The sequence below is a fragment of the Coffea eugenioides genome, chromosome 4 (genome assembly GCF_003713205.1).
Source record: "Coffea eugenioides isolate CCC68of chromosome 4, Ceug_1.0, whole genome shotgun sequence".
In the NCBI taxonomy this organism is placed as follows: Eukaryota; Viridiplantae; Streptophyta; class Magnoliopsida; order Gentianales; family Rubiaceae; genus Coffea; species Coffea eugenioides.
In genome coordinates, this window is record NC_040038.1 from 43,352,164 (window position 1) to 43,375,863 (window position 23,700).

Genomic DNA, 23,700 nt, shown 5'->3' on the forward strand with positions numbered 1-23,700 from the left:
CTATAACTAAAAGAATACACCTCTTTGTCTAGATTAATCATGTGCTTACTAATTTTCCGAACAAAGTAACTACAGGTCCCTGTAAAAGGCTCTCCCTTTGCTTGTTTATTTGAGCCCCACTATAAACTATAACACAAAACAAGAGTTACCTCCACATAGCTAGCCAGATGATGACATACCACGACTGAATAATGATAGTCCAGACCAACTGTACTTACAATATTTTGCCAGAAGTAAACAAAAATGGTGACGATTCAATTAAATTCAAGTGGACATTCATTTATGCTCTTATGAGTTCGTATATGAATCCAACTTGCAGAACCAAATATTTTTTTTATAATATACTCAACGAGTTGTTGAGTGTCCACCAGCAATCTTTGAAACAGTGCTTCCAGATTTTGTCAAAAGTCTTTCCTTAGAGGTCCGTATTTTACTTTCTCTAAGCACGTATTGACTTTCCAGACATCATCGATTAGATTCTGTAAATCTTAAGTTAGAATGTTCATCAAAGCATTTTCTAGGGTTGTATACTTTGAAGGACTCAGCTTAGAAGAACTTCTGATCCAAAGAAAACAACTCAAGCTTCAGCCTTTAAGCTCCTTTCCACATTGATAATATAGACAAATAGATAAAATTAACACCTTACAACAGTTCTGAAAACTACAGCTGAGTGATCTCTTCAAAATTAAGTGCTTTCTGCTTTAAATCCACAAATGAAAAGTTGGGTGAAGAGTTAGCGTTTCAGAGATGAGCATAATCAAAAGTCGGACCTTGATAAATGACTATTAAGTGGTGCACTGAACATGGCCAAGATTAAACTAAAGCTAACACCAAACAGACATAAATAAATATTGAGCATATGGAGCATCATTCTAGTGATGTATTATTGAAAAAAATATTGAATTTGAGTTTACAGGGTGTAAAGCTAACACCAAACAGACATAAAGCAGTAAAAGCTAGATGAAGAAGAGTATATGGATCTTCACTCTGGTAATGTATTATTGAAATCAATATTGAATTTGAGTTTTACAGAGTGTAAACTTTGTGGCTGATGCATGGAGATTATCTACTCTGCCATGAAATGAATCTCAGAGCTTAGTTGCCGTGCTTTGTGAGTACAAGTAATGACTATACAAAAAGCAAGTTTTAGGAGATCAGTTGTATCGGGTTCTCAGCAACTTCAGTGTACCAAGATTTCCAAGCTTCCACATAATGTGCAAAAAGATCTCTCAAAGCTGAAACATTAGAAGCACCAAAATTCTATTAGTAATGAATCACATCAGGCTCCTTTAGGGCATAATGCACAAAAGGTACATACCTACCATCATTAAGTTATTCAGATCCTATCATTTTTTAATTGAAATCTGATCGACAATATGAAGGCTGTATAGCAAACTGGTAAACAGACAATCTCGAAAACTGAAATTTATGACTGGGTGAATGATAGTACTTTTTTTTGAGCAAATATGAGGTCTTGAACCCAGGACCTCCTACTTATAATCCCTCCTACTTGAAGAACAGGATGCAGACACAAAAGGGACAGGTCGCTTAACACAAGGCAATAGACTATAGGAAGTAACAATCATTGTAAAACGTAATCTGTATGTAGAGAAGTATCAATGTAAGAATAACATCTAAGTAATCACCTAAGCATAGAATTCTAGTCGAAACATGTAACTATCCAACACACCAAACAGCACAAAATGGAGAAACTGGAAAAGAGAACAACTGCACATTTAAAACTGTTACTGGAATGCCCCATTTATAGGTTTCCTGAAGGCTTATACAATCAAATGTACCTTATTGTGTGATCAAGCATAATACCTTGATTATGGTACTGAGGGCGATAAGTAGCTGTTAGACTTTCCCAATCATGACTCTGTGTTTCTTTGTTATCCTCAGAAGCTGCGACTTGTGGTGCATTCACAGGGGAAAAAGGGCCAAACCGGTAACTTTTTGTGCTGGCTCTTGAGTCGATCTGCAATTTCGGCCGAAGAACCTCATCTTCCAAAGCCTCACGTTTTACTTGTGCTTTAAGTTGTACCTTCATGCCCTGTTGCAATCCTCCATCCCCCACCGGTTCCACCTTACTCCTCTTAACAGTCATATTTGTCAGATCCATCCCAAATGCCCTTTTCTTAGACCCATCAATAGCTGAAGGATCAGCTCCGCTTTCAGATATACCTTTCATACCCAACCATCTAAAAGCAGGTTTTCTTGTTTCTGGATGATGTGTCTGCGCGTCATGCAAATGGCAGGTGATTAATATGTAAATGTTGCCATTAAAGCTTCACTCCAAATCCTAAGAAGTTCCATGGTCTCCAACTCATAGTTTGAAAACAGTTTAACGTTCTTGCACCAATGCTATATAAAATCTTAACCATTCTACATGACTGGGATATTTTCCTTGAGTCCTGTGCATTACTATACACATACTAGAAAAGATGGGATTACCTTCTCAATAAATTTCATTGAAGCCAACACATTGGCAATGTCATACAGCCTTCTGACTTTACCTGCAGCATATGATGGAAAACAATGTTATCATCCACATCCAGATATCTACCAAATACAATGAAAGTCAAATTGACAAGGTAATTACTTCTTGTCATTGCAGGATCCTTTCCATTCTTAAGCAATATCTTTGCAGCATCATCAAGAGAAATCATGTCCATCTACAAGAACATAAATCAATTCAGGCACCCAAAAGCTGAACAGTGTGACTGATTATGCCAGCAGGAAAGGTTAATCATTCAAGCCGTGGTTTCACTTACATCCATACAAAGGAATAGCTTAACAAAGTTTTGGGTGAGCAATGCCAAAGACTTCTCTTTCCTGTTGTCAGCTGAAGTACAGGATGATAAATTAGTCTAACAATTCCGATAGAAGTCTAGCACAAAACTGACTGCACAATAAGCAGCAGAGCATATCATACAGTTAAAGAAGCAAATAATAGTACCATATTTGGATGACTGTGGAAGCTTTGGAGCAGAAATGGGGTTGAAGTTGTGATTCTGACTTGAGTAGTTGCTAAGACTTGAGTAGGTATCGTCCTCCTCATCATCTGAAGTCTAAAAGGAGAAAATGGTACTCATATCATACAAGAGCACAAAATATAGCAGGAAACCGGAAGGAAGAAGAGTTATGAAAATGGCCAAGCATACTTTTACAGACCAAGTTCCATCATTTGCATTCTCATTCGTCATCATACCTTCTTCCTATGACACCATGAGAGCCCAGTTGAGTACCATTTTCACACAAGAAAGATTAAACATGACAAGGGGGAAAAAAAAGATAGAAGACAACCAACCAACCAACCATAAGAAGTTGCAAGGCAGAAGGAATTGCGCCAAAACCTTTCCAAGTATAGCGATTTTTGGCCTTCCTAGCAAGAACCTGAGCCGATGAAAATTCCAAGACAGCAAGGTCAGGTTTTTTTGGCCCAATTCATTTAATTTTAGAAGGCCTAGACTGAAGTATAAAAATATAGTAATACTATAAATCTAAAAAAAAAGGGGGGGAAAAAAGAAAGAAAGAGAGAGTCTTACACCAACGCTCTCCAAGACATTGACTATGTCATAGATCCGCCGCCTCTCAACACCTTAACATCATAGTAGTAGCATTAATTTTAACCGAGAGAATAAAAAATATAGAAAATTAGAAGAATCCAATCAGTAACATCTTTTACTGCTACTAATTCACGTGCAGGGGAAAATTAACAAACATAAAAAAAGGAAAATGGCGAAGGAAGTAAGTGAAAATTGGAGAAGAGAAGCAAGGGGTACCTACCCAAACGAGCAGCGGCGTCGTCAAGCCCTATAGTCTCGACACCTTCCCTATCGTATAATCTCAAGAAACTGCATTATTGCATTCAAGATACATGTATCAGACATTTTTAGTCTGTAAAAAATGAAACACGAAAATTGATAGTATTATGCTGTAATAGAAATGAAAATTGGGCAGGGACATGAATAGTGAAGAAAAAAGAAGAAGAAGAAAAGGTAGTAGTAGTAGTAGTAGTACTTGGAACATAAGAGGCCGAGAGATTTCTGTTTACGGCAATAAATGTGTTGAGATCCACCACCACTACCACCGGCAGCGGCAGCAGCTGCTTCGGACGCTTGATTTGTTGAGGGCAGCAACTCCATTCCCATTCTTCTTCTGCTGCTGCTACTACTACTGTGCGAGTATGCGAGAGAGAAAGAGAGAGCCGTTAAGAAGAAGGGGAAAAAGAGAAGATTTTGGCGGAATTAGAAAAGGAGATCTGGGAATGAAAGGAGGGATTTTGAAAGTTCGAATGAAAGCGCCAACTCCCTTTTTTATTTTATTTTATTTTTTTGGGGTGGGTACTAAAAATCTGAAGCCCGGCCGGCCTGTATGAGCGGAGGTTTTATTTACCATTTTGGCCTTCCACAATTCCAACGTCAATTGGCGGCAATTTATCTGGTCTGCTCAGCTCTAGGGGCTGGAGCGGTTGTCAGAACAACCGCTCCGGAAGGTGTAACACCATTTGTACATGATGTAATATTATCTGTACAAGATGTAATAATAGAACAATAGCGAGTAACAATAGAACAATATTTTTGTGAGTCCCACACGGCGTGAAAATCGAGTTACAAGACGTGATCTGAGCCGCACAAATTTTTGAGGCCTCATCCAGGCCGTGAACTGCTTGGGACGATTATCTCTGACAACCGTCCAAGCCCCTCGTCCGCTCTAGCCCAGACAAGGGAATGAATACCAGGGTTGACTATGACTTGCTAACCTAACCTAACTAACGGAGCAAAGGCACGAACTGTTGTCATTAGTAACAACTGTTATGTATAATTCTACGTGAATTAGGGATAATTTCAGAAACCTCCCCTGAGGTTTCTGACAATTTCACTGACCTCCCCTGAGGTTTCCACAATTACACTAACCTCCCTTGAGGTTTCTGATTTTGTAACAAAATCAGCCCATGACCACAAAAGTAAACATAAAAAAGTGTTTTCAGGAAAGAGAGGAAATTTTGTTCCCATAAATGCCCTTAAGGTAGGTGTACAAGTTATATTGGTGAATTAATGAAAACTAATAAAAATCAGAAATAAATAAGAAAAAGTGAGGGGATGGGTATGGGAATCATAAAATTTTACTTATGGATATAAACAATTGGGTAACGCAACCGACCCAATTAACCCATCTACCACCACTCAGGTCATTTCACAAATACATTCATCAGACAAAGCTTTCCTCTTGTCACAAAAATTCAAAGCAATGTGGTACATGTTCACAAGCAAGCAGGTTAAAATCCCGCCTGCATAATAACGTTGAAACCCGCAAGCGGGATTCTGTGTTTTTTCTATTTCAAGGTTAGCTCGCATGCGGGTTAATGTTATATTTGAGCGCGAGAAGAAAAAATTGGTAATTAGGCTCTTTGGGCATTATAAGTAAATATTTAAATTAATGGCAGTTTTATTACACCAATATTATTGTATTATCATTATTATGATTATTGTATTATTTCTTATGCAAATATAACATTTAATTATTTAAATTTGATTTTATTTTTACAATTTATAAAATTTTTATCACTTATATAATATTTTTAAAACCCTAATACATCTAAATTTGATTTTATTTTTCAAATTTATAAGATTTTTATTTAAAAAAATGGGATACGGATAAGATATCCGGTTGGTTCGATTTGCATAGGTGCATATGAGAATATCCGAATACTCTTTAAACCCGCATGCGGGTTTAAGGAGATTATGGCAACTCTCTGACACACTAGTTACCCGTCCAACTTGTGTGTATTAAAATATATTTAAATATTATATTTCATATTTTTGTTATTTAGAGTTTAACAAAACATTAATATTGGGTAGATTTGAGGGATATGCATAATTTTGCATATTTGTAGGAATATTAGAAAATGGAAAATTTGGGTAAATTCCCAAATTTTGGAGGTAAGATGTAATCCAAGAACTAAAACAGTCATTTATAAAACATTAACAGTAATAAGGTGCAAACCAAAACTGCAATCCAAGAGTAATATCATTACAAATTTCATAACCATACATTAAATAAATAGAAATGCAATCCAATACTATCCAAAAACACCATCTGCCTTATCATATTTTAGTCCTATAATAACACAAAATGTCTTGGGTATAATAGTAATTTTGCATTATATGATGTCAGCAATTGGGTCCCAAGTTCTGCCAGGGGAGGTCAGTGTAATTGTGGAAACCTCAGGGGAGGTCAGTGAAATTGTCAGAAACCTCAGGGGAGGTTTCTGAAATTATCCCCGTGAATTATTCATAAAACTTAATAATATAAATATAATTATTATATATGGGATCCACACAAATAGTTATGCTGTTCAGGAAACCGTCCCTGCCCCACTCGCCTAACTAACGAACCCAATCGTTCTGAATGATATAACTTTTTTGTTAACAACATATAATTCTATGTGAACTATTCATAAAACTTAATGACAGAAACACCTTTAATGATATATGGGACCCACATGAACAGTAACAAAATATCACATCTCATATTATAAAGATGTATGAAAAGTTTACATAAAATTATAAAATATTCAAAAAATGTTACACTGTTCAAAGAACCATCCCTGCCTCACTCCCCTAACTAAGGAACCCAACCATGTGGAGCTTTTCTGATTAGTATCTTTATAAAATGCTACAACTACATAATACTAATACGATTTAGAGTGCTTAATGATTAATTAATTGTGTAGTAGATCAGATAAGCAAAAAAACCTTCCAAGAAATTGCACTTATTAGTGCTCACCCTATAACAGTTGAGTTCATGGTAGTGGAGTACATTAAATTTCTAAAACTCCAAGGAACCTCCGACTTATCCTCGAACATACTGTTTGGATTATAAATTATTTGAAATAATTTTTTACAATCCAAACACAGGTACATGTATGTCAAATCTAGATGACAAATTCTTATCTCCTTTTGAGGAGGAGGAAAGGGGTAATAGTTAAGTAGTTTTTATGATAGAAGACAGTTTTATTGAAACTAGAAACGTATGTTACATTTAGGAATAGGGATAATTTCAGAAACCTCCCCTGAGGTTTCTGACACTTTCACTGACATCCCCTGAGGTTCTCAAAATTTCACTTACCTCCCTTGATAAAAAATTGGGCCCCTTTTCTGACGTCATCAGGGCCAAAATTACAGATATATCCCAAGTAGTTGGGGTTAATTACTACCGTTTATGTTTAAGTTACATAATGAATTTTCTTATTCTTTACGTACCTATTCTTGTCATGCAAGATTACACGCCTGACTTCAAATTACGTACTTTGCAAGAAAATGTCTGTGGAGTCATTTGTTACAAGACAAGAAGTTCAATCAAATAAGAACAATTTATGTACACAGGTGGGATTGGGAATTCAAGCTTGTCCTTTTTGGTATTTAGAATAATGTTTTTATATGAACTCAAGGAAGATGGATAGCCTATTTTGCAAGGTTATTAGGTAATTTACCTTTGTGGAATTCTTGATATCAAGCCATTTGATTGCTAATGTGGACAGGTGGCTTAAGCGCGTAATAAGTGCCATGGATTCGAAGTTCGGCTGAAATATCACATATCGAACGAAGTTTTTATTAGAAACCTAATTAGAAACCTATTAGAGTTCAGTGAGCTCTCGTACTAAGCTCCACCGCCAACCCTTCATTTCGAAAAAAAAAGACAAAAGCAAAACAAAAGCAAACACACGAAGCGCAGAATAACGTTGAAACCCGCAAGCGGGATTATGTGTTTTTTCTATTTCAAGGTTAGCTCGCATGCGGGTTAATGTTATATTTGAGCGCGAGAAGAAAAAATTGGTAATTAGGCTCTTTGGGCATTATAAGTAAATATTTAAATTAATGGCAGTTTTATTACACCAATATTATTGTATTATCATTATTATGATTATTGTATTATTTCTTATGCAAATATAACATTTAATTATTTAAATTTGATTTTATTTTTACAATTTATAAAATTTTTATCACTTATATAATATTTTTAAAACCCTAATACATCTAAATTTGATTTTATTTTTCAAATTTATAAGATTTTTATTTAAAAAAATGGGATACGGATAAGATATCCGGTTGGTTCAATTTGCATAGGTGCATATGAGAATATCCGAATACTCCTGAAACCCGCAAGCGGGATTCTGTGTTTTTTCTATTTCAAGGTTAGCTCGCATGCGGGTTAATGTTATATTTGAGCGCGAGAAGAAAAAATTGGTAATTAGGCTCTTTGGGCATTATAAGTAAATATTTAAATTAATGGCAGTTTTATTACACCAATATTATTGTATTATCATTATTATGATTATTGTATTATTTCTTATTCAAATATAACATTTAATTATCCAAGCAGTTTGATTTTATTTTTACAATTTATAAAATTTTTATCACTTATATAATATTTTTAAAACCCTAATACATCTAAATTTGAATCTAATTTTCTACAAGTCATACTTATAAATGCGAAATCTAACAAAAAAGTTAAATACAATTTTTGCAAGTCAAATTTAACAAATGCGAGCTATTTGCAAAATTTTAAATATTTGCAACATTTTTTAAAACAAAAATTAGAAGCTTTCTGCAAATAATTCCCTACCTCTCAAAAAATACCAAAATAAAAAAGATAAGAGCTCGCATTTGCTTCCTAGAAATAATTCCCTAGCTCTTAAAAAAGGAAAAAAAAAAATTGAGAAGAGCTCGCATTCGTGGAATGCGAGCTCAATAACCAGAGCTCGCATTCCACGAATGCGAGCTCTTGTAAGCTCGCATTTGTGAAATTCACAAATGCGAAGACACCCCTGACGTAGTTAATAGCTTGAAACCTCAGAGGTAGTTAAGTTGCTTTGCTTTATATGCTATTGCTACTGAAACAGCAAACCTTCTGCCCGTTGCAATTTGCAGCTAGCCGTTGCAAAATCTGCCAAATAACTGTTGCATGGCACATCTGGTGCATGCAATTTTTTGTATTGCACTTACCCCCCCTCAACTTTACTAATTAGTCCAAATCATTTATTCTTCTTTGAATCTTCTACTAATACAACTTCTGCAAAGGGTAGCTATGGAATAAAAATACCTTCTCACACATGAAAATAATATTTTAATCTGATTTGGACTGGATTGTTACCACAAAATCAAAAGCAAGGGAGGTAAGTGAAATTTTGAGAACCTCAGGGGATGTCAGTGAAAGTGTCAGAAACCTCAGGGGAGGTTTCTGAAATTATCCCTTAGGAATATGATCAAATATCACATTCCACGTTATTCTATCCACTAAATTTTAGGGATAATTTCAGAAACCTCCCCTGAGGTTTCTGACAGTTTCACTCCCCTCCCCTGTGGTTTCTGAAATTCCACAAACCTCCCCTAAAACTAAATAGACAATGTCAAAATAGACCCAATTTAAAAATACAAACAATAAAAAATCACTAGCTGGAGAGAGAAATAAGTGTATACCACAAATGCCCTTATTATCTTGCATTAATAAGCTAATCTCATGTGAAGAAAAAGCAGGGAATTTAAGAAGAATGAAACTTGAGGGGGTGTAAGTGAGACCAATGCATTCATTAAGGTTTGAACGTCTGTAGTGAACAAAATGGAAGGCAACGGCTCTTTCTAGCAGTCAGTTCTAACGTCCATATGCAACGGCCAGTTCAGAAGGCTATTTATGAGAGTAAAATGCAGCAGCAAGAGATGCAACAAACAGCAACAAACAAATTAACAAACAACTGAAGTGCTTGGTATTGGATGCAACTGTAGTGCTTGGAGTTGGATGAATTGCAGCAGCAACAAACACATGCACAAATGGCCAGTTCAAGCAGTAGAGGTGAATTCTGGAATTCACACAGGAACAAACTTTTATCACATGAGGTGAATTTTGTAATTTTGAAATTCTGAAATTATCCCAATGAAGGCTGGCCTTTACGTGGAAAGAACAAATTCTGAAATTCCGTGGAAAGAACAAATTTTTTTTTCATCCCACAAAATGAAGGCTGGCCTTTTGCCTTTACCTGGGAATGTTGCAAGCTTGAGGCTGCCACCTCCATTTCATGTAATCTCTATCCAACCTTCCATTAGCCTCACAATTAAAGCCTTCGTCAATGAAGGGACAAGTATTATTTCGATACAGGGGATAACTTTGGTCAAATACCCACATCCGTTGGTAACATCACATGTTAGCTCACTCCCACTACTTCTACTCATCCTGTTGTTTTCCTGCATTGGATTTATCCTACTCAAAAGTTTTACCTCTTGATTAATATTTTCCATTACCCGTTGCTGTTGTTGTTGTATTATTTGGCCCTTAAATCTTGACTGGCAACGCTGATGTCGGATGCAGGGGACTCCCAGATGTATTTCCTGGTTTTCTAGGCACAATATTCTTGTTGGGAGCAAGTGCTGAGAATTTTGTATCCGGGGCTGTAGTAGTACTAGTAGTATTGGATCTATGGATGCCGTTGAAACTAGTAGTACCTACTTTTATTTGGATTTCATTAGCTGCTGTTGTTGCTGTACTCGGATCACTTGCATCGTCGGAAGCCGAAATGTCCACGTTTCCACCTGTCGGGAAGAAATTGATGCTTTTTGCTGAAAGATCTCCCCGGTAAACATGAGGATCTAGAGTTTTCGAGACCACAGGAACTGGTAGGAAGGGACCGGAACTCTGCAGAGGAGTTTGGTTGAAGGGGAGATGAAGAGGAAGGGACTGTTGGCGTTGAAATGGAGGGGTAGCTTTGAGAACCCAAATGGAAAAGACGGCGAGAAAGGTTAAAGAGGAAGAGATTGTGAGAGGAAACACCAGCAATCTAGCGGGCTTCATCGAAAGATTTTTCTGCTTCTCCATTGTAGTGGGTACAAATCATTGTAAGTTTAATTAGAAAATAGTAGGATATATACCACATTAAATGGTTTGATTTACATCACTGCAGAGAATCAGCAGTCAAACTAGATTTGGTACCGTTAATAATAGGGAAAGAAGGACATTGCAATGTGCGGTTGCTCTTTTAATACACTACTACTACTAGTCGCTGCAGAAGAGAGAAGAAGCTCTAAGCATTGAAATATTAATGCGATGTGATAAAAAACTCAACTAATATATTGGTTGAGTCATGTGATAAAAAGTTTGGCACCATTTTGCTGAAGGCACTTTTCTATATTGGTTGTTGGGACTCTAATTTTTCATTAATTACATTAATTGTGTTTATAATTAACTTAACTAAATTTTTCCAGATAATCAAGAAATATTAGCAAACTTGTGAGGGTATTTAAGTCTTTTTGGCACCAATGATGTAAGAAATGGGACCTAATAATCTGACAAGGGAGGTTTGTGGAATTTCAGAAACCACAGGGGAGGGGAGTGAAACTGTCAGAAACCTCAGGGGAGGTTTCTGAAATTATCCCTAAATTTTAATGTTTTTTCCATTCAAAATCCACAAAGTATAACACCAACATACTTACCAATCAGTACAATTTTCAATTGACATGCATTTGGACTCCCCTTATATTGGTGGAATTAGGCGCCAAACCTTTTTTGTTAATTATTGTTAATTAACTTCACTATTCAATCTTACTCGATTTTACAACGTTTCCATGAATATGTACATGCAAATGGGATCCACCTAAAAGGAGTGATCGTTTTAGTATAAACCTTTACAATTTTTTTTTTCAAACAAAATTTTCAATAATGAAGTGTGAACACAAGGGCAGCTTGTCAACAAAATAAATAGGAGTACAAACTTAAAGCAACCCCCAAGGAAGGAGGAGGTTTCATCAATGTTGCTTGAGAGTTGCTCTTTTGTTCCTTGGCCTTCTTAAAAACCAGATGGATAAGCTCATGTCCTGTATTACTTTCCAATGACTCTGGAAATGTTTCACATTGGTTACTAACTTCACATTGAGATCCTTGCTATCTTGAAAGTCCTGCATGTAGGATAGGATATCTGCACTATGTTGTTCACGGTTTCACTTACTATAGGATCATGTTGACGATCTCTAGTACACCCTTCATCTGTGGTTCAGTTATGAGAAATACAGGAGCATGCAGTTTAAGAATGCAAGATGATCACTAAACGTAGATCACTACAACCCCTGAAGCAAAATCCAACAGGCCAATTCAACTTGAATTATGCCCAGCAGGTTTCAGACACCAGAGGGGACCTCGTAGCATCACCTTCAACAACTGCACCAGGCCCCTGCATGAATCACTGGACATTATTGTTCTTATCACCTGCTGTTTATTCTCTTTGTTTGACTACTTCGAACCTCACTGTAGCAAGCAAGTGTATATGCATTCTCTCTTGCAATTGACTTTGCAATCCACCAGGTACTGAAATCAACTTTCTTGAGCTCAAGATACTTGAAGCATCACACTTAAAACAGCCTCTGAGAAATAGTAATGCAAAAGATCAGAGGGACTTGATCAATTGGGGCATAAATTCTCAATTCTTCAAATCTTGAGAGATGATCACAATTAAATAATAAAAAACTAAAATGAACTACAAAATGCATACTTAAAGAAATGGAGAAACAAATAAGGACTTATCAAGAGTGTGACCCAAGGGACGAAGACCTTTTCATAGGTTTTATTGATCTCAGATGTCCATAATGAGAATCACATCTCTTAGAACTTGTACAAGGGAAATATACTGGCGTTGGTACGTTTGACATGGGCAAATAAAAACAGAATTTGTTCCAAGAATAACAATCAAGTGATCAAGAAATAGAATGGTAAGCACCCCTATTTTGATACATTATACAAACTACAGTGAAATAGGATCAGATGCTAGTAGCATAGGCCTGGGATAAAGATACCAGTATCCTGCAAGTTGGCAAAAGGTACTATCATTTGCATCACAAAAGGAATAGTCCAGGTTTTGCATTCCAATCAGTACAGTACCTTCCAGGTTTTCACCTACCTAAGCAAAGCTGAGCAATATGGTGGCAATCTGGAAAGCCATATTTTCACTTCCATCTTCAACTCCTCAGCTAAAAGCTGACATGTACCAAGAATTTCACAACTTAGTCCAGTGACAAACACCAACTCAAGTACTTCATAGATAGAATAAACGACATATACAATACCACGTACAACTTCTGATATGGATGATAAAGCAACTGTTGATTTCTTAACTGAGACAGTAATAAGATGGAATAACCCCTGTATTAACTACTTCTATAAGAATATTGCTAACATTGAAAATGTAGCAAAATGCCCAGGTACACCACTGTGGTCTATGATCAAGCGCTTCCTGTAGGCTTTAGACCATTAGTTTTCTGCAGCCTGCGTATAAACTTGGCATTTTACCGTCTGTAACTCCATCCTTCACTGGATCATTATCTCCAAGAGGATATTAACATGATCTATATCTTCTTCTTTCTTTAAGTTCTTTATTGACTGGATAGTACAAAAGCAAAGAATGAGAATCTTACAAATTGATTGCTTATTTTCTTCGCAATTTTGACTTACTAGCAATTGTGATAGAGTAAATAAAAGCATGCATGTTCTTAAGTTAATGCAATCAGCAATAGGTATGTTCCTCCCTTGCTCCAGAACTGTAAGGCCAATCCTTCATTAGGTACTTCCCACTCCAAAAAACACAAAGCAAATGGACTCCAAATGCAGAAGAGAGTACCCACGTTAAAGAATATAAAGGAAAGAACAGAAGTACCTAAAGCAGAAACAATCATCAAAAGGTTTGCAAAAGTTCCACCTTGCCCTTCCTTTCGCCGGCACAATTCCATCATTTACTGAATACTTCCTCTCCTATTCTCAGTCTCAAGAAGAAAAGCTGAATTAGATAACTAGTAGTATGGAGAAACAAGTTTCTGTTTCTTGAATTAAGCTGAATTAGATAAGACAGAAACATAAGCACAAACAGGATGTCCCACTGATAGACTCATTTCTCAAGGTCCCAACCTTTAACTGGCTCACAGGAAAAATGCTAACAATTCATGTAAAATGTTACAATTATAGACCTTTGTTAATCCAATCTTGAGAAAGAAGCCTAGTAAGCAAATAGTCATAAAGGAAAATTTTGTTTCTGCAGATATGATATATTGACACAAAGGTGATTGTGGCAACAGTCAAGTGAAAGAAATTCTCCAAATGCAAACCAATGCAACCCAAAAAAAAAGGTGCTATCGAATATAAAACCATCTATTTCCAAGAATATAAACTTCAAAACAATATGTCCAGCACGCCCAGAACTGGAAAACAATCCTATTTATAAATACAGTTTGCCACAAGGAATTGACCCAAACAAAGAAGCAAAAGCTCGCATTTTCAACAATTTGATCATTGATAGTTCCAAAGTTCAGTCTAAATATCTCGCTCCAAGACATGAATGTAACAAATTGTCTTTTATCTGGCACTGCTACTGTCATAGAACACAATAATTAGTTTTCAGTTCGAAAATTAAGCTGAAGTTTCATCAAATCCTAAACCTCAAGTATATCAACTGAAGAAAATGCAGAAGACAAACTTGCATGCCAATGGAAAAGGTTGGACCATTGCAATCTTTAAAGCAAACATACTTTGCCTGAGGTAATGCAACACAATCATAGTCTCAAATGACGAGGAAGCCGGCCAGATCCGCTTTGCAGTCGCAAAATCTCTCTAGCAAATTCTTGATTACCCGTAAGCAAAAGCCCATTCAGAATGCGGTTGAAAGTAAACCTTCGAGGCAGAAATCCTCTGTCAATCATTTCTATCAACAACTTTCCTGCCACCACCAAATCATCGGATTTCTTTCTGACAAACATTGCACTGATCAAGATGTTATAAGTATCTAAGTTAGGTAAGCAATGCCCACTACCCATTTTCTCAAACAATTCGAAGGCCTTCGCAAATTCTCCATCATCACAATAATATCGAATTACAAGATTGTATGTCTGAACATTAGGCTCACACTCATCTTCTTTCATCTTGTCCATATACTCAACTGCCCTGTCCATTTTACCGACATGACACAAACCTCTAATGAGCACATTATAAGTAGTGACATTAGGTAAATAGCCCTTCCGCAACATCTCATCAAACACCAAAATTGCATTTTCCACATTGTCTTTCTTACATAAAACTTGAATCAGAGCATTGTAAGTTGCTACTGAGGGAAGCACTCCAGCTCCAACCATCTCATCAAACAGCTTACGGGACCTCTCAACCTCACCTGCAACACCAAAACCGTGAACCATAGTAGTATAAGTCACCACATCAATCTCACATTTTCTCCTCTTCATTTGCAAGAAAAACTCCCAAGCTTCCTTCGTTTGCCCTGCTCTAAAGAAACCTTTAAGAATTATATTATAAGTCATCACATTTGGCTCCAATCCTCTCTCTACCATTTCCTTCAAAATTTCCAATGCCTTTGGCGTTCGCTTCATTATACAATACCCATTAGCGAGAATGTTATAACTAATCATATCAACTCTAAACTTCCTCCTAAACACCTTAAACAGATTATAGGCTATTTCAGCCTGCTTCGCCTTACAGAGCACATCAAGAAAAGAATTGAACGAAGTCAAATCCTGAGGACAACCATGTTTATGCATTGACAAGAAAAGGTCAACCGCCTTATCAGCTTTGCCAGAAGCCACATACCTTTCGAGGATGATGGCGAAGGTTTTCGGGCCAGGACCGAGCTTTATAGTCCGCATTTGAGCCACAAGGGCCCATAGGGTCTTGTAATCCCGCATTCTGGCAGCAATGTCGATGGCGTAGTCGAATGCGGTGGCGGAGTGGGTGTAAGAGAGATGGGGGTCGAGGGCTTTGAAGAACTGGAGAGCTTTCGGGCCATGGTTCCACAGGCGTTTGAGAATCGTGTGGACAAGCTCAGGGGTCCATTGCACAAGGGTGGGTAAATTTTGAGTCAAAATTTCTGGGTTTGTCTTGAGAACGAGGTTGGTTATGGAGGTAACGTCCACCTCCGCCGCTGTCGGTGGTGGCGGAGGGGCTATGTGCGGTTTCAGAGGGGTTTTTGCAGAGGAGAAATCGGGGAACTTGGGGCCTATCGCTGTTTTGTGTAGTTTTGACATAATTTAAATTAGCAAGACGGTGGCAGAAGAGACCGCAAAACGCCACCGTTCTATCATGCTGCTAAAGGAAATGGACGACGGTGGCGACACTGGCGGGCGGTGGCAAGCGGGGAGCTTCCGCCGGTGGCAGAAGATATAAACATAAAAAATGAAGAGGGGGAAAAAAGGAAGAAAATGGAAAAAAGTAATGGAAAGATTTCATACAAAGTCCTTCACATTTTCAAATTATCCATGTTTAGCCCTTATATTTTGAAAGTAGTGCATTTCAATCCCCAACATTAACGGAGCTGCATATTTTTTTTCACACGGTAACAATTTATTCGTTGAAAAGGAAAATGATTAGCAGAAATTTTGAATTTCAGCACAGGCATTTCATCAAACATCAGCAGCCCGCGCTCCACTTTCCCCCCAAACCCACCCACCCTTCCTCCGCCGCCCTCCGCCCCTCATCCCCCTAAAACCACCCATCCCCGCCCCAGAAGTACGTGCATTCCACACTGACTATGTGTGAGAGCATGAAAGTATAAAACTAGTAAAAAAGATACATTGGGAAAATGGCGAGCAAAGCGACCTGTAGACAAGAGCTCCGCACAGCAATCCGCCAACTCAGTGACCGCTGCCTCTACTCCGCCTCCAGATGGTACCCGCATCTGCCCTCTGGGAACCCAGAAAATACTTTAATTTTCATTTAATTACTATGACGGGTTTTCTCATTTTTCTTATTTTCTGATAATTGTTTCCGAAATTTCAACCTTTTTAAGGGCAGCGGAGCAGTTGGTGGGGATTGAGCAAGACCCGGCAAAGTACACCCCGTCACATACGAGATTCCAGCGCGGCAGCTCCAGCATTCGCCGGCGGTTTCGCACAGACGGCGCCGGGGATGCTGCGGCAGCCTTTAACTCCACTCCCGTTGCCGGCGTGTCATTTATATCTACCCCACCGGCTTCTGAGGAGGAAAACGACGCCGTGGAGAGTGATTTTTATTTGTTGGCGAAGTCTTATTTCGATTGCAGGGAGTATCGGAGAGCAGCCCATGTGCTCCGCGAGCAGACTAGCAAGAAAGCTGTGTTCTTGGGCTGCTATGCGCTATATTTGGTTATTTTCTTCGCTCATCCTTTACATTTGCTTCTGTCTAGTATTTTGAGTTTTCTCCCTTTTTTGTTGTTTTCAATGGTAAAGTAGTTTATTGAATTTGATTTCAGGAGCACTCAAGTTGAGCTTTCGGTCTTAAGTGATGTGTTAAATTATATAGATACTGACGGCCACAAAATACACATTTTCCACGTATAAGTTCTTTAGTTGCGTCAGGTAGTCTTAAGTGTGGAACTTTCACAAAAAGAAATGATTCTGCTACCTTGTTGGTTTATACATAACCCATCCACAATAAAATAGGTAGCAACAATGAAAAGTTGAATAACTTTGTATTAGTTGCACAGGCATTAATTGCATCGCCTGCAGTGGAGTTACAAGTTGAAATTTGAGCTATTTGATTAACTTGGGATATTAGCATTAGGTTTAAGAAATGTACCATTTGTTATGCCGATTGAACATTAAACGCTGCCTTGCATTCCAGTTTCAGGAAAGTGTTTGTATATGTGTGAGTTTAGGAGCAAGCTTTCATGCATTGGTACTTTCGTTTGAGTCTTTTGGTCTTTTCTACATTCAAAGTTGATGTTGTGCAAATAGTGGAGTTGGGTTGGACATGGAATTCTCCCAGAAGGCAACCTAAAGTTTCCCATGAAGCAGTTAGAAGCCTGATATGAATGAAAAAAAGTACTAGACTAAGACAAATGATGGCAAGTTCAATTAAACAGCGGACTATAATAAGAATAACAAAGCTAATAGTGGTCTAAATATAAGTTTCACCTGACACTGCTATATAGTTTACATTTTGGGTTTGGGAGTGACAATGATTTGGCCTGCTGGATCTGTCACAGTACCATCTTGTCTATATCAAGTTTTCTCATACACAAACTCTTACTTTTTCTACTAGAAATCATTAGCAATAACTACTCCCTCCATCCCATTGATAATCTCATACTTTCCTTCTTGGTTAGTCCTCAAAATTTGTGCCACTTTCCAAATAATGCACAAAGTTTCCATTTGCAGGCCCACCAACTTTGTTTTTGACTGTTGCTAGGTAATGATGTGAACTCTCATATTAGTGTGTGAGTTCCATGAGCTACAGATGAACGTTTATGCACCTTTAAGGGATTGTTCACTGACTTGCAAATTTCCTTGGCAACCCAAAATGATTATTCTGTAATTTTGAAATTTAAAAACACTGGCAGTTTAGCCCCAAACACATGTTTCAGATTTTTATATGCCCGGGGAATGAAGGGAAGAAGAGCTGAAGTTTACAAAAGCTTTTCACCATTGATGGATGGAGTAACAAATGGAATTTAGATATTCATTTGATCAGCTAGCTATTGTTATGCTTTATTTCTTTTCATGTTGTTTTATTTTGTTGAACTCAAAATTTCAAAACAAGAACTAATTAAGAAAGAAAATGGGTCCTATTCTGTGACCTCAAGATACAGAGTAAAGGGTAGGCTGCATGTCATTTTTTCCATGAAAAAATAAGTTTTTCGTTGGAAAAGCCTATGCAAGTTAGGGGATTGGGGGTAATTTAGTTTTTATAGTGGCCCACCTTCTCTTTTTGGTGTATTATCCTAAGGGCACAATTAGAAAAATGGAAAGAAATTAAAGGAGAAGAATGCTTGTGGCTGTATATCCTGTAAAATATTGAGATTGAGTTGCTGGTGAAGCATGAAGAGAAGCGTCATTCTGTGGTTCAAATTGTATTTGCAAGAGCCTGAGATTGGTTTTGTGGTTAAGTACAATGATGTTCCTTTGTCCTAATCATAATGTACTTGCAAGAAGGTTCTATGGCTATTATGAATTACCTGTAGTGCTTAAAGCATTGAATGGGTAGAGTGTACTTGCAAGTCTATTATGCATTACCTGTAATGCTTAACGTGCAAGAAGGTTCTATGTCTATTATGCTCTAAAATTCTAGCAATGGGGATTTTGGATGTCATGACTTTAGTACTTTCCTTTGGCTTCTTAACAATTGAATTTCCTTTGGCTTCTTAACAATTGAACCACCTTTGGAGTTGGAGGGCTAAATTTCAATTATGGGTTCCAATTTGGGCTGGCTGTAAAAGTTTCAAGCTGTTGAAATGTCTAATTTTGTGTGAAGTGCGAAGTTATAGAAATTAATAGAAGATTGACAAATCTAGCTGACCAGTAATGATCATAGCCAATACTTTATTTTAGAAGCTTGGAGGATGATATAATGAAATATGAGGACTGTATGATTACATTCTTGTGTTTTGAGTTCCGATGCCATCCTTCAACTACCCCCCCCCCCCCCCAAAAAAATTTAAAGAATCAATCGGGTCCAAGTTGTAATTATGCTTCTTGTTGGAAAGTAAATTTGAATAGTTTGGTTCCATGCTTATTTTTCAAGTTAGTTCTTAGATTTAGTAGTGCTTGGTCATACTTACTATGGCCTCACTTTTTCTGTATGCTAACAAGCTTATCCTTGAGTTCCAATGCCAACCTTCAACTCGACCTGCTATAATTTAATGTTTAAATCTGGGATGGCATAGTGATTGTGCTTGTTATTGAAAAGTTAACTTTAGTAGTTTGCTTGTTGTAGGCGAAGTTGGTTTCTTAGATTCCTGTACAGTTTGGTCATACTTTTCTACTTTTCCTTCAATAGGCTGGTGAAAAGCGCAAGGAAGAGGAGACGATGGAACTAGAGGGACCTTTAGGGAAGAGTGATGCTGTAAATAAAGAACTAATTTCACTTGAGAGGGAGTTGTCAGGACTTCGCAAGTGTGGAACAATTGACTCGTTTTGTCTTTTTCTGTATGGTCTCGTTCTCAAGGAAAAAGGCAATGAGGGTCTTGCTCGGGTTGTTCTTGTAGAGTCTGTAAACAATTACCCTTGGAACTGGAGTGCTTGGTCTGAGCTGCAGTCACTGTGTACTACAGTTGAAATACTGAATGGTCTTCATCTCGTTAACCATTGGATGAAAGACTTCTTTCTTGCCAACGCGTATCAGGAACTTCGTTTGCATAACGAGTCATTGGCAAAATATGAATATATACAAGGAACTTTCAGTTTCAGCAATTACGTGCAGGCTCAAATTGCTAAAGCTCAGTATAGTCTGAGGGAATTTGAACAAGTTGAAGTTATATTTGAGGAACTTCTGAGGAATGACCCGCACAGAGTTGAAGACATGGATATGTATTCCAATGTGCTTTATGCAAAGGAGTGTTTCTCAGCTTTGAGTTACCTTGCACATAGAGTATTTTTGACGGATAAATATAGACCAGAATCTTGTTGTATAATTGGAAACTATTACAGTCTCAAGGGGCAGCATGAGAAGTCAGTTATGTATTTTAGAAGGGCGCTTAAATTAAATAAGAATTATTTATCAGCTTGGACATTAATGGGTCACGAATATGTTGAGATGAAAAACACCCCAGCAGCTGTTGATGCCTATCGGAGGGCCGTAGATATTAATCCGTGTGATTATCGGGCCTGGTATGGGTTGGGCCAGACATATGAGATGATGGGAATGCCCTTTTATGCACTGCATTACTTTAAGAAGTCAGTGTTCTTGCAGCCAAATGATTCTCGGTTGTGGATTGCCATGGCTCAGTGTTACAAATCAGAAGAGCTTCACATGCCTGAGGAGGCAATTAAGTGTTTCAAAAGGGCTGTGAATTGTAATGACCGGGAAGCGATTGCACTTCATCAGCTAGCCAAGTTGCACCGAGAACTTGATCGTTTTGAAGAGGCAGCATTTTACTACAAGAAGGATTTGGAGAGGATGGAAGCTGAAGAAAGGGAAGGGCCAAACATGGTTGAAGCTCTGTCTTTTTTGGCCAGATATTGCAAAGATCAGAAGAGGTTTGAAGAAGCAGAGGTGTATTGTACCCGTCTTCTAGATTATACTGGCCCGGTAAGTCCTGAACCTGTTCTTCTTAATCTAATCTCAGATTAGTTTCATACTCATTGGTTTTGATTTACTGAGTGACACTTCTTTGACCCTGATGCAGGAAAAGGAAGAAGCAAAAAGTCTTCTTCGAGGGATAAGATCTGCCAAGGATGTTGAGCTCTTTCCGCCTTAAGTTCTCTCCTTCATACCTTACATGCAAATAGAAGTCATGAAAGAGTTATGGAAATTGGGTTTCAGATAATTGACTGACGTGAAAAAAAGGTTGAAGAGCTCACATGAAACAGCAAGTATTTAGGTGGCAGAACTTCTATGGCTGTTGTTTACTTGTTAAAGTACTTACAGTTTCCTGTCAGAAATTTGTTGCAGTCTTTTCACAATCTACTATTTGTTTATCCTTATTCTTTACAAGAAGTAGTCACTCTTATTGGGACCGTATATTTATTTACTGGAAGATGGTAACTTGTAAGTGCTGAAGCATTACACCTTCTGGGAAGTGTGAGTTTTTGTACTGGAATAATACTTGCACTCCCCTTCAGTAAAGTGAATGCATTCTCTTTTTCCCATATCCCCCCTTCTGCAACAGAAAAACCATCATCTCATCAAGGTAGCTTTCAAAAAGAATCGGATCCTTTTCAGTTGGTGAAACTTTTCTAATGCTTGGTTGTTGCTATAGTATGTCTCATCTCTCGTATGAATTTAGCTGTGCTCCATGTGAAATCTTCCATGAGATTAATTGAAGTGGAGTGGGTAGCTGAAACCAGTTTGAGGGAGTTGTTTTGTGTTGCATCATTTGGTGCCTCTTGCAAGAGTCTCAGCAGGCTATTGTCCTCGGTTATGGTTTTCGGCTTTTCGCTATCGGGAAATTGGATCTTATTGAATGGCTACAAGTATTTCTCAAGTGCTCATGAAAAGAATATAATTATTGTATTGGTAGTAATTTAGATTTACTTACTGATGAATTTGAATCTACGTCTAATTTAATTAGTTCTAAATAGGTAGTCCCAAGCTATCTATTTAATAGCTATTAATTAATGGGCTTAATTAGGTTATCCACTTGAAACTAATAAAATTGCATATCCATATTTATTTATTGAAGAACAAGTTGAAAAATTAGTCACTATTTATAACTATAGATGGGTGGAAAAAATAGCAGAATAGAAGCGTCTGTCTACTCTGACTTAGCTGTGGCCCAAAGTATTAGGAGCCTCCTCAGAATTAGGAATGTACTCAAAACTACATAACAAAACGTTTTCCGTTAACGGTCATGCAGTTCAAAGAAGGGTTAATTACATTCACCTCTTTTGTGGTTTGGCCAAATTACCATTACATCCCCTCAAATTTTAAATATTACAATTATCCCCTTTGACTTGATGGTCCAATAACAATCATCCCCTCACCGTAAAAGAACCAACGTGTAGTGACCATGGTTCGAAGACTCGGCCGAGCCAAGTCGTCACCGTCTCGGCTCAGTCCGATACGATACCGAGATATTTGACTCGCCGAAAAATCGGTCGAGACTTCACCGCGACGGATTGAAACGATCGAGTCACACCGAGTCACTTCGAATTATCCCAAATCAAGCTGAATTCAACAAAAAACCTTTAAAAAAAAAGGATTAAAAAAGGGAAATCCGAAGACCTCTCTACCGCCTGTGTCAATCTCCTATCAAGTATGCTAGTACTGATGCTCCTTCATACAGGGAAAGAGATGCGAGTGATTGGCACGTTATAAAAGACTTCGTGGGGCCTTTTTTTAGATTAATCATAGTGGTTCCCTATTCTATTACCAGATATAATTGGGACAAGCTCATCCGAAACACCAGACATAATTGGGAGAAACACTAGGACCGCAGCTCAATTACATCGACCCTTGGAGTAAAAACTACAGTTAGATCCCAACACACGAAAAGGAGAAGTCAATATCGAAATCATTCATTAGGAAATAGAAACAAATTTGCACAGTACTGATCACGTGAAAAGATGCGTTTATATTATTCCAACTCGGTTCAAGTATATGTACCTTCACTTTACTTTTCTTTTCTTAGTACTGTCTGATTCTCTAAACTCTTTTGCTTTGTTTTCGAACTTTCATGCGGATTTGGTTCTTATCTGTTAGCTCTAAATAAGAAGACATATGAGCAGGCAAGAGTAAGCACTGCGGGAAATCTTCCGGGCAGCTACAAGGAACCTTAACCACTGGGCCAATGGCTCAGTGGCCACCAGGGAGGGACTTAAGTCCCTCTTTGGGCTGTAGGTGAGGGCTCGAATCTCACCTGCAGCGAAAAAAATCTAAGCGTTGTGCCATAACACTCCCTTGGTCTAGTTGAGTCTGTATACCCACTAGCCCCTACAACAGCCTCCTTAGACTCCCCCTCCCCCCTAGATTAGGATACAGTAGGTTATACAAATGTATCGTTGCTGACAAAAAAAAAAAAAAGCTACAAGGAACCTGGGATTGGTTGGATGATCGGTTATCTCTGTGCAATTAGTTTCATTGGTTTTTTTGTGTTGATTCCACTCCGAAAGGTACATGGAGACGAATGTATATGACATTTGTCTTTATTGTTGGTTTTGTTCATTTTCCAATATCTTTTGTTCATCAGATATGCTGCAATTTGTTAAGTTTAACATCTTTTTTGGTCAAGTTTCGCTCTATTTTTTGAGG

At 37.8% G+C, this 23,700-nt stretch overlaps 3 protein-coding genes across 7 annotated transcripts; 1 reads left to right on the top strand and 2 right to left on the bottom strand.

Moving 5' to 3' along the window:
- Positions 1-975: 975 nt before the first annotated feature.
- Positions 976-4,229, bottom strand: LOC113768678 (E2F transcription factor-like E2FE). Its single transcript, XM_027313131.1, has 11 exons — positions 4,024-4,229; positions 3,790-3,857; positions 3,549-3,601; positions 3,319-3,396; positions 3,165-3,218; positions 2,960-3,071; positions 2,775-2,845; positions 2,603-2,675; positions 2,455-2,516; positions 1,825-2,236; positions 976-1,235 (listed from the first exon to the last, which is right to left on the bottom strand). The coding sequence occupies exons 1-11, from the start codon at positions 4,152-4,154 to the stop codon at positions 1,147-1,149; spliced, it is 1,203 nt and encodes a 400-aa protein (XP_027168932.1). The 5' UTR covers positions 4,155-4,229; the 3' UTR covers positions 976-1,146.
- Positions 4,230-11,967: 7,738 nt separating this feature from the next.
- LOC113767339 (pentatricopeptide repeat-containing protein At1g74900, mitochondrial-like) lies at positions 11,968-16,171 on the bottom strand. Of its 5 annotated transcripts, none has more exons than XM_027311400.1 (5): positions 14,562-16,171; positions 13,697-13,791; positions 12,944-13,020; positions 12,789-12,846; positions 11,968-12,410 (listed from the first exon to the last, which is right to left on the bottom strand). In XM_027311400.1, the coding sequence occupies exon 1, from the start codon at positions 16,059-16,061 to the stop codon at positions 14,586-14,588; it is 1,476 nt and encodes a 491-aa protein (XP_027167201.1). In that variant the 5' UTR covers positions 16,062-16,171; the 3' UTR covers positions 11,968-12,410; positions 12,789-12,846; positions 12,944-13,020; positions 13,697-13,791; positions 14,562-14,585. The 5 variants fall into 5 exon arrangements, with proteins under 5 accessions (XP_027167201.1, XP_027167200.1, XP_027167198.1 ...); XM_027311399.1 differs by having other exon boundaries at positions 12,764-12,846; XM_027311397.1 differs by lacking the exon at positions 12,789-12,846.
- A 323-nt stretch (positions 16,172-16,494) lies between these two features.
- LOC113768315 (anaphase-promoting complex subunit 8-like) lies at positions 16,495-21,649 on the top strand. Its single transcript, XM_027312615.1, has 4 exons — positions 16,495-16,701; positions 16,823-17,156; positions 19,789-21,039; positions 21,137-21,649. Exons 1-4 carry the CDS (start codon positions 16,616-16,618, stop codon positions 21,206-21,208), a joined length of 1,743 nt encoding a protein of 580 aa, XP_027168416.1. The 5' UTR covers positions 16,495-16,615; the 3' UTR covers positions 21,209-21,649.
- Positions 21,650-23,700: the final 2,051 nt, after the last annotated feature.

Coding starts and splice junctions, on each gene's coding strand:
- LOC113768315 (XM_027312615.1), top strand. CDS start 16,616: ATGGCGAGCAAAGCGACCTGTAGACAAGAGCTCCGCACAGCAATCCGC. Junction 17,157..19,788: donor GCTGCTATGCGCTATATTTG/GTTATTTTCTTC, acceptor TTCCTTCAATAG/GCTGGTGAAAAGCGCAAGGA. Junction 21,040..21,136: donor TTCTAGATTATACTGGCCCG/GTAAGTCCTGAA, acceptor ACCCTGATGCAG/GAAAAGGAAGAAGCAAAAAG.
- LOC113767339 (XM_027311397.1), bottom strand. CDS start 16,061: ATGTCAAAACTACACAAAACAGCGATAGGCCCCAAGTTCCCCGATTTC.
- LOC113768678 (XM_027313131.1), bottom strand. CDS start 4,154: ATGGGAATGGAGTTGCTGCCCTCAACAAATCAAGCGTCCGAAGCAGCT. Junction 3,219..3,318: donor CTGCCTTGCAACTTCTTATG/GTTGGTTGGTTG, acceptor ATGGTGTCATAG/GAAGAAGGTATGATGACGAA. Junction 1,236..1,824: donor CCCTCAGTACCATAATCAAG/GTATTATGCTTG, acceptor CTAATGTTTCAG/CTTTGAGAGATCTTTTTGCA.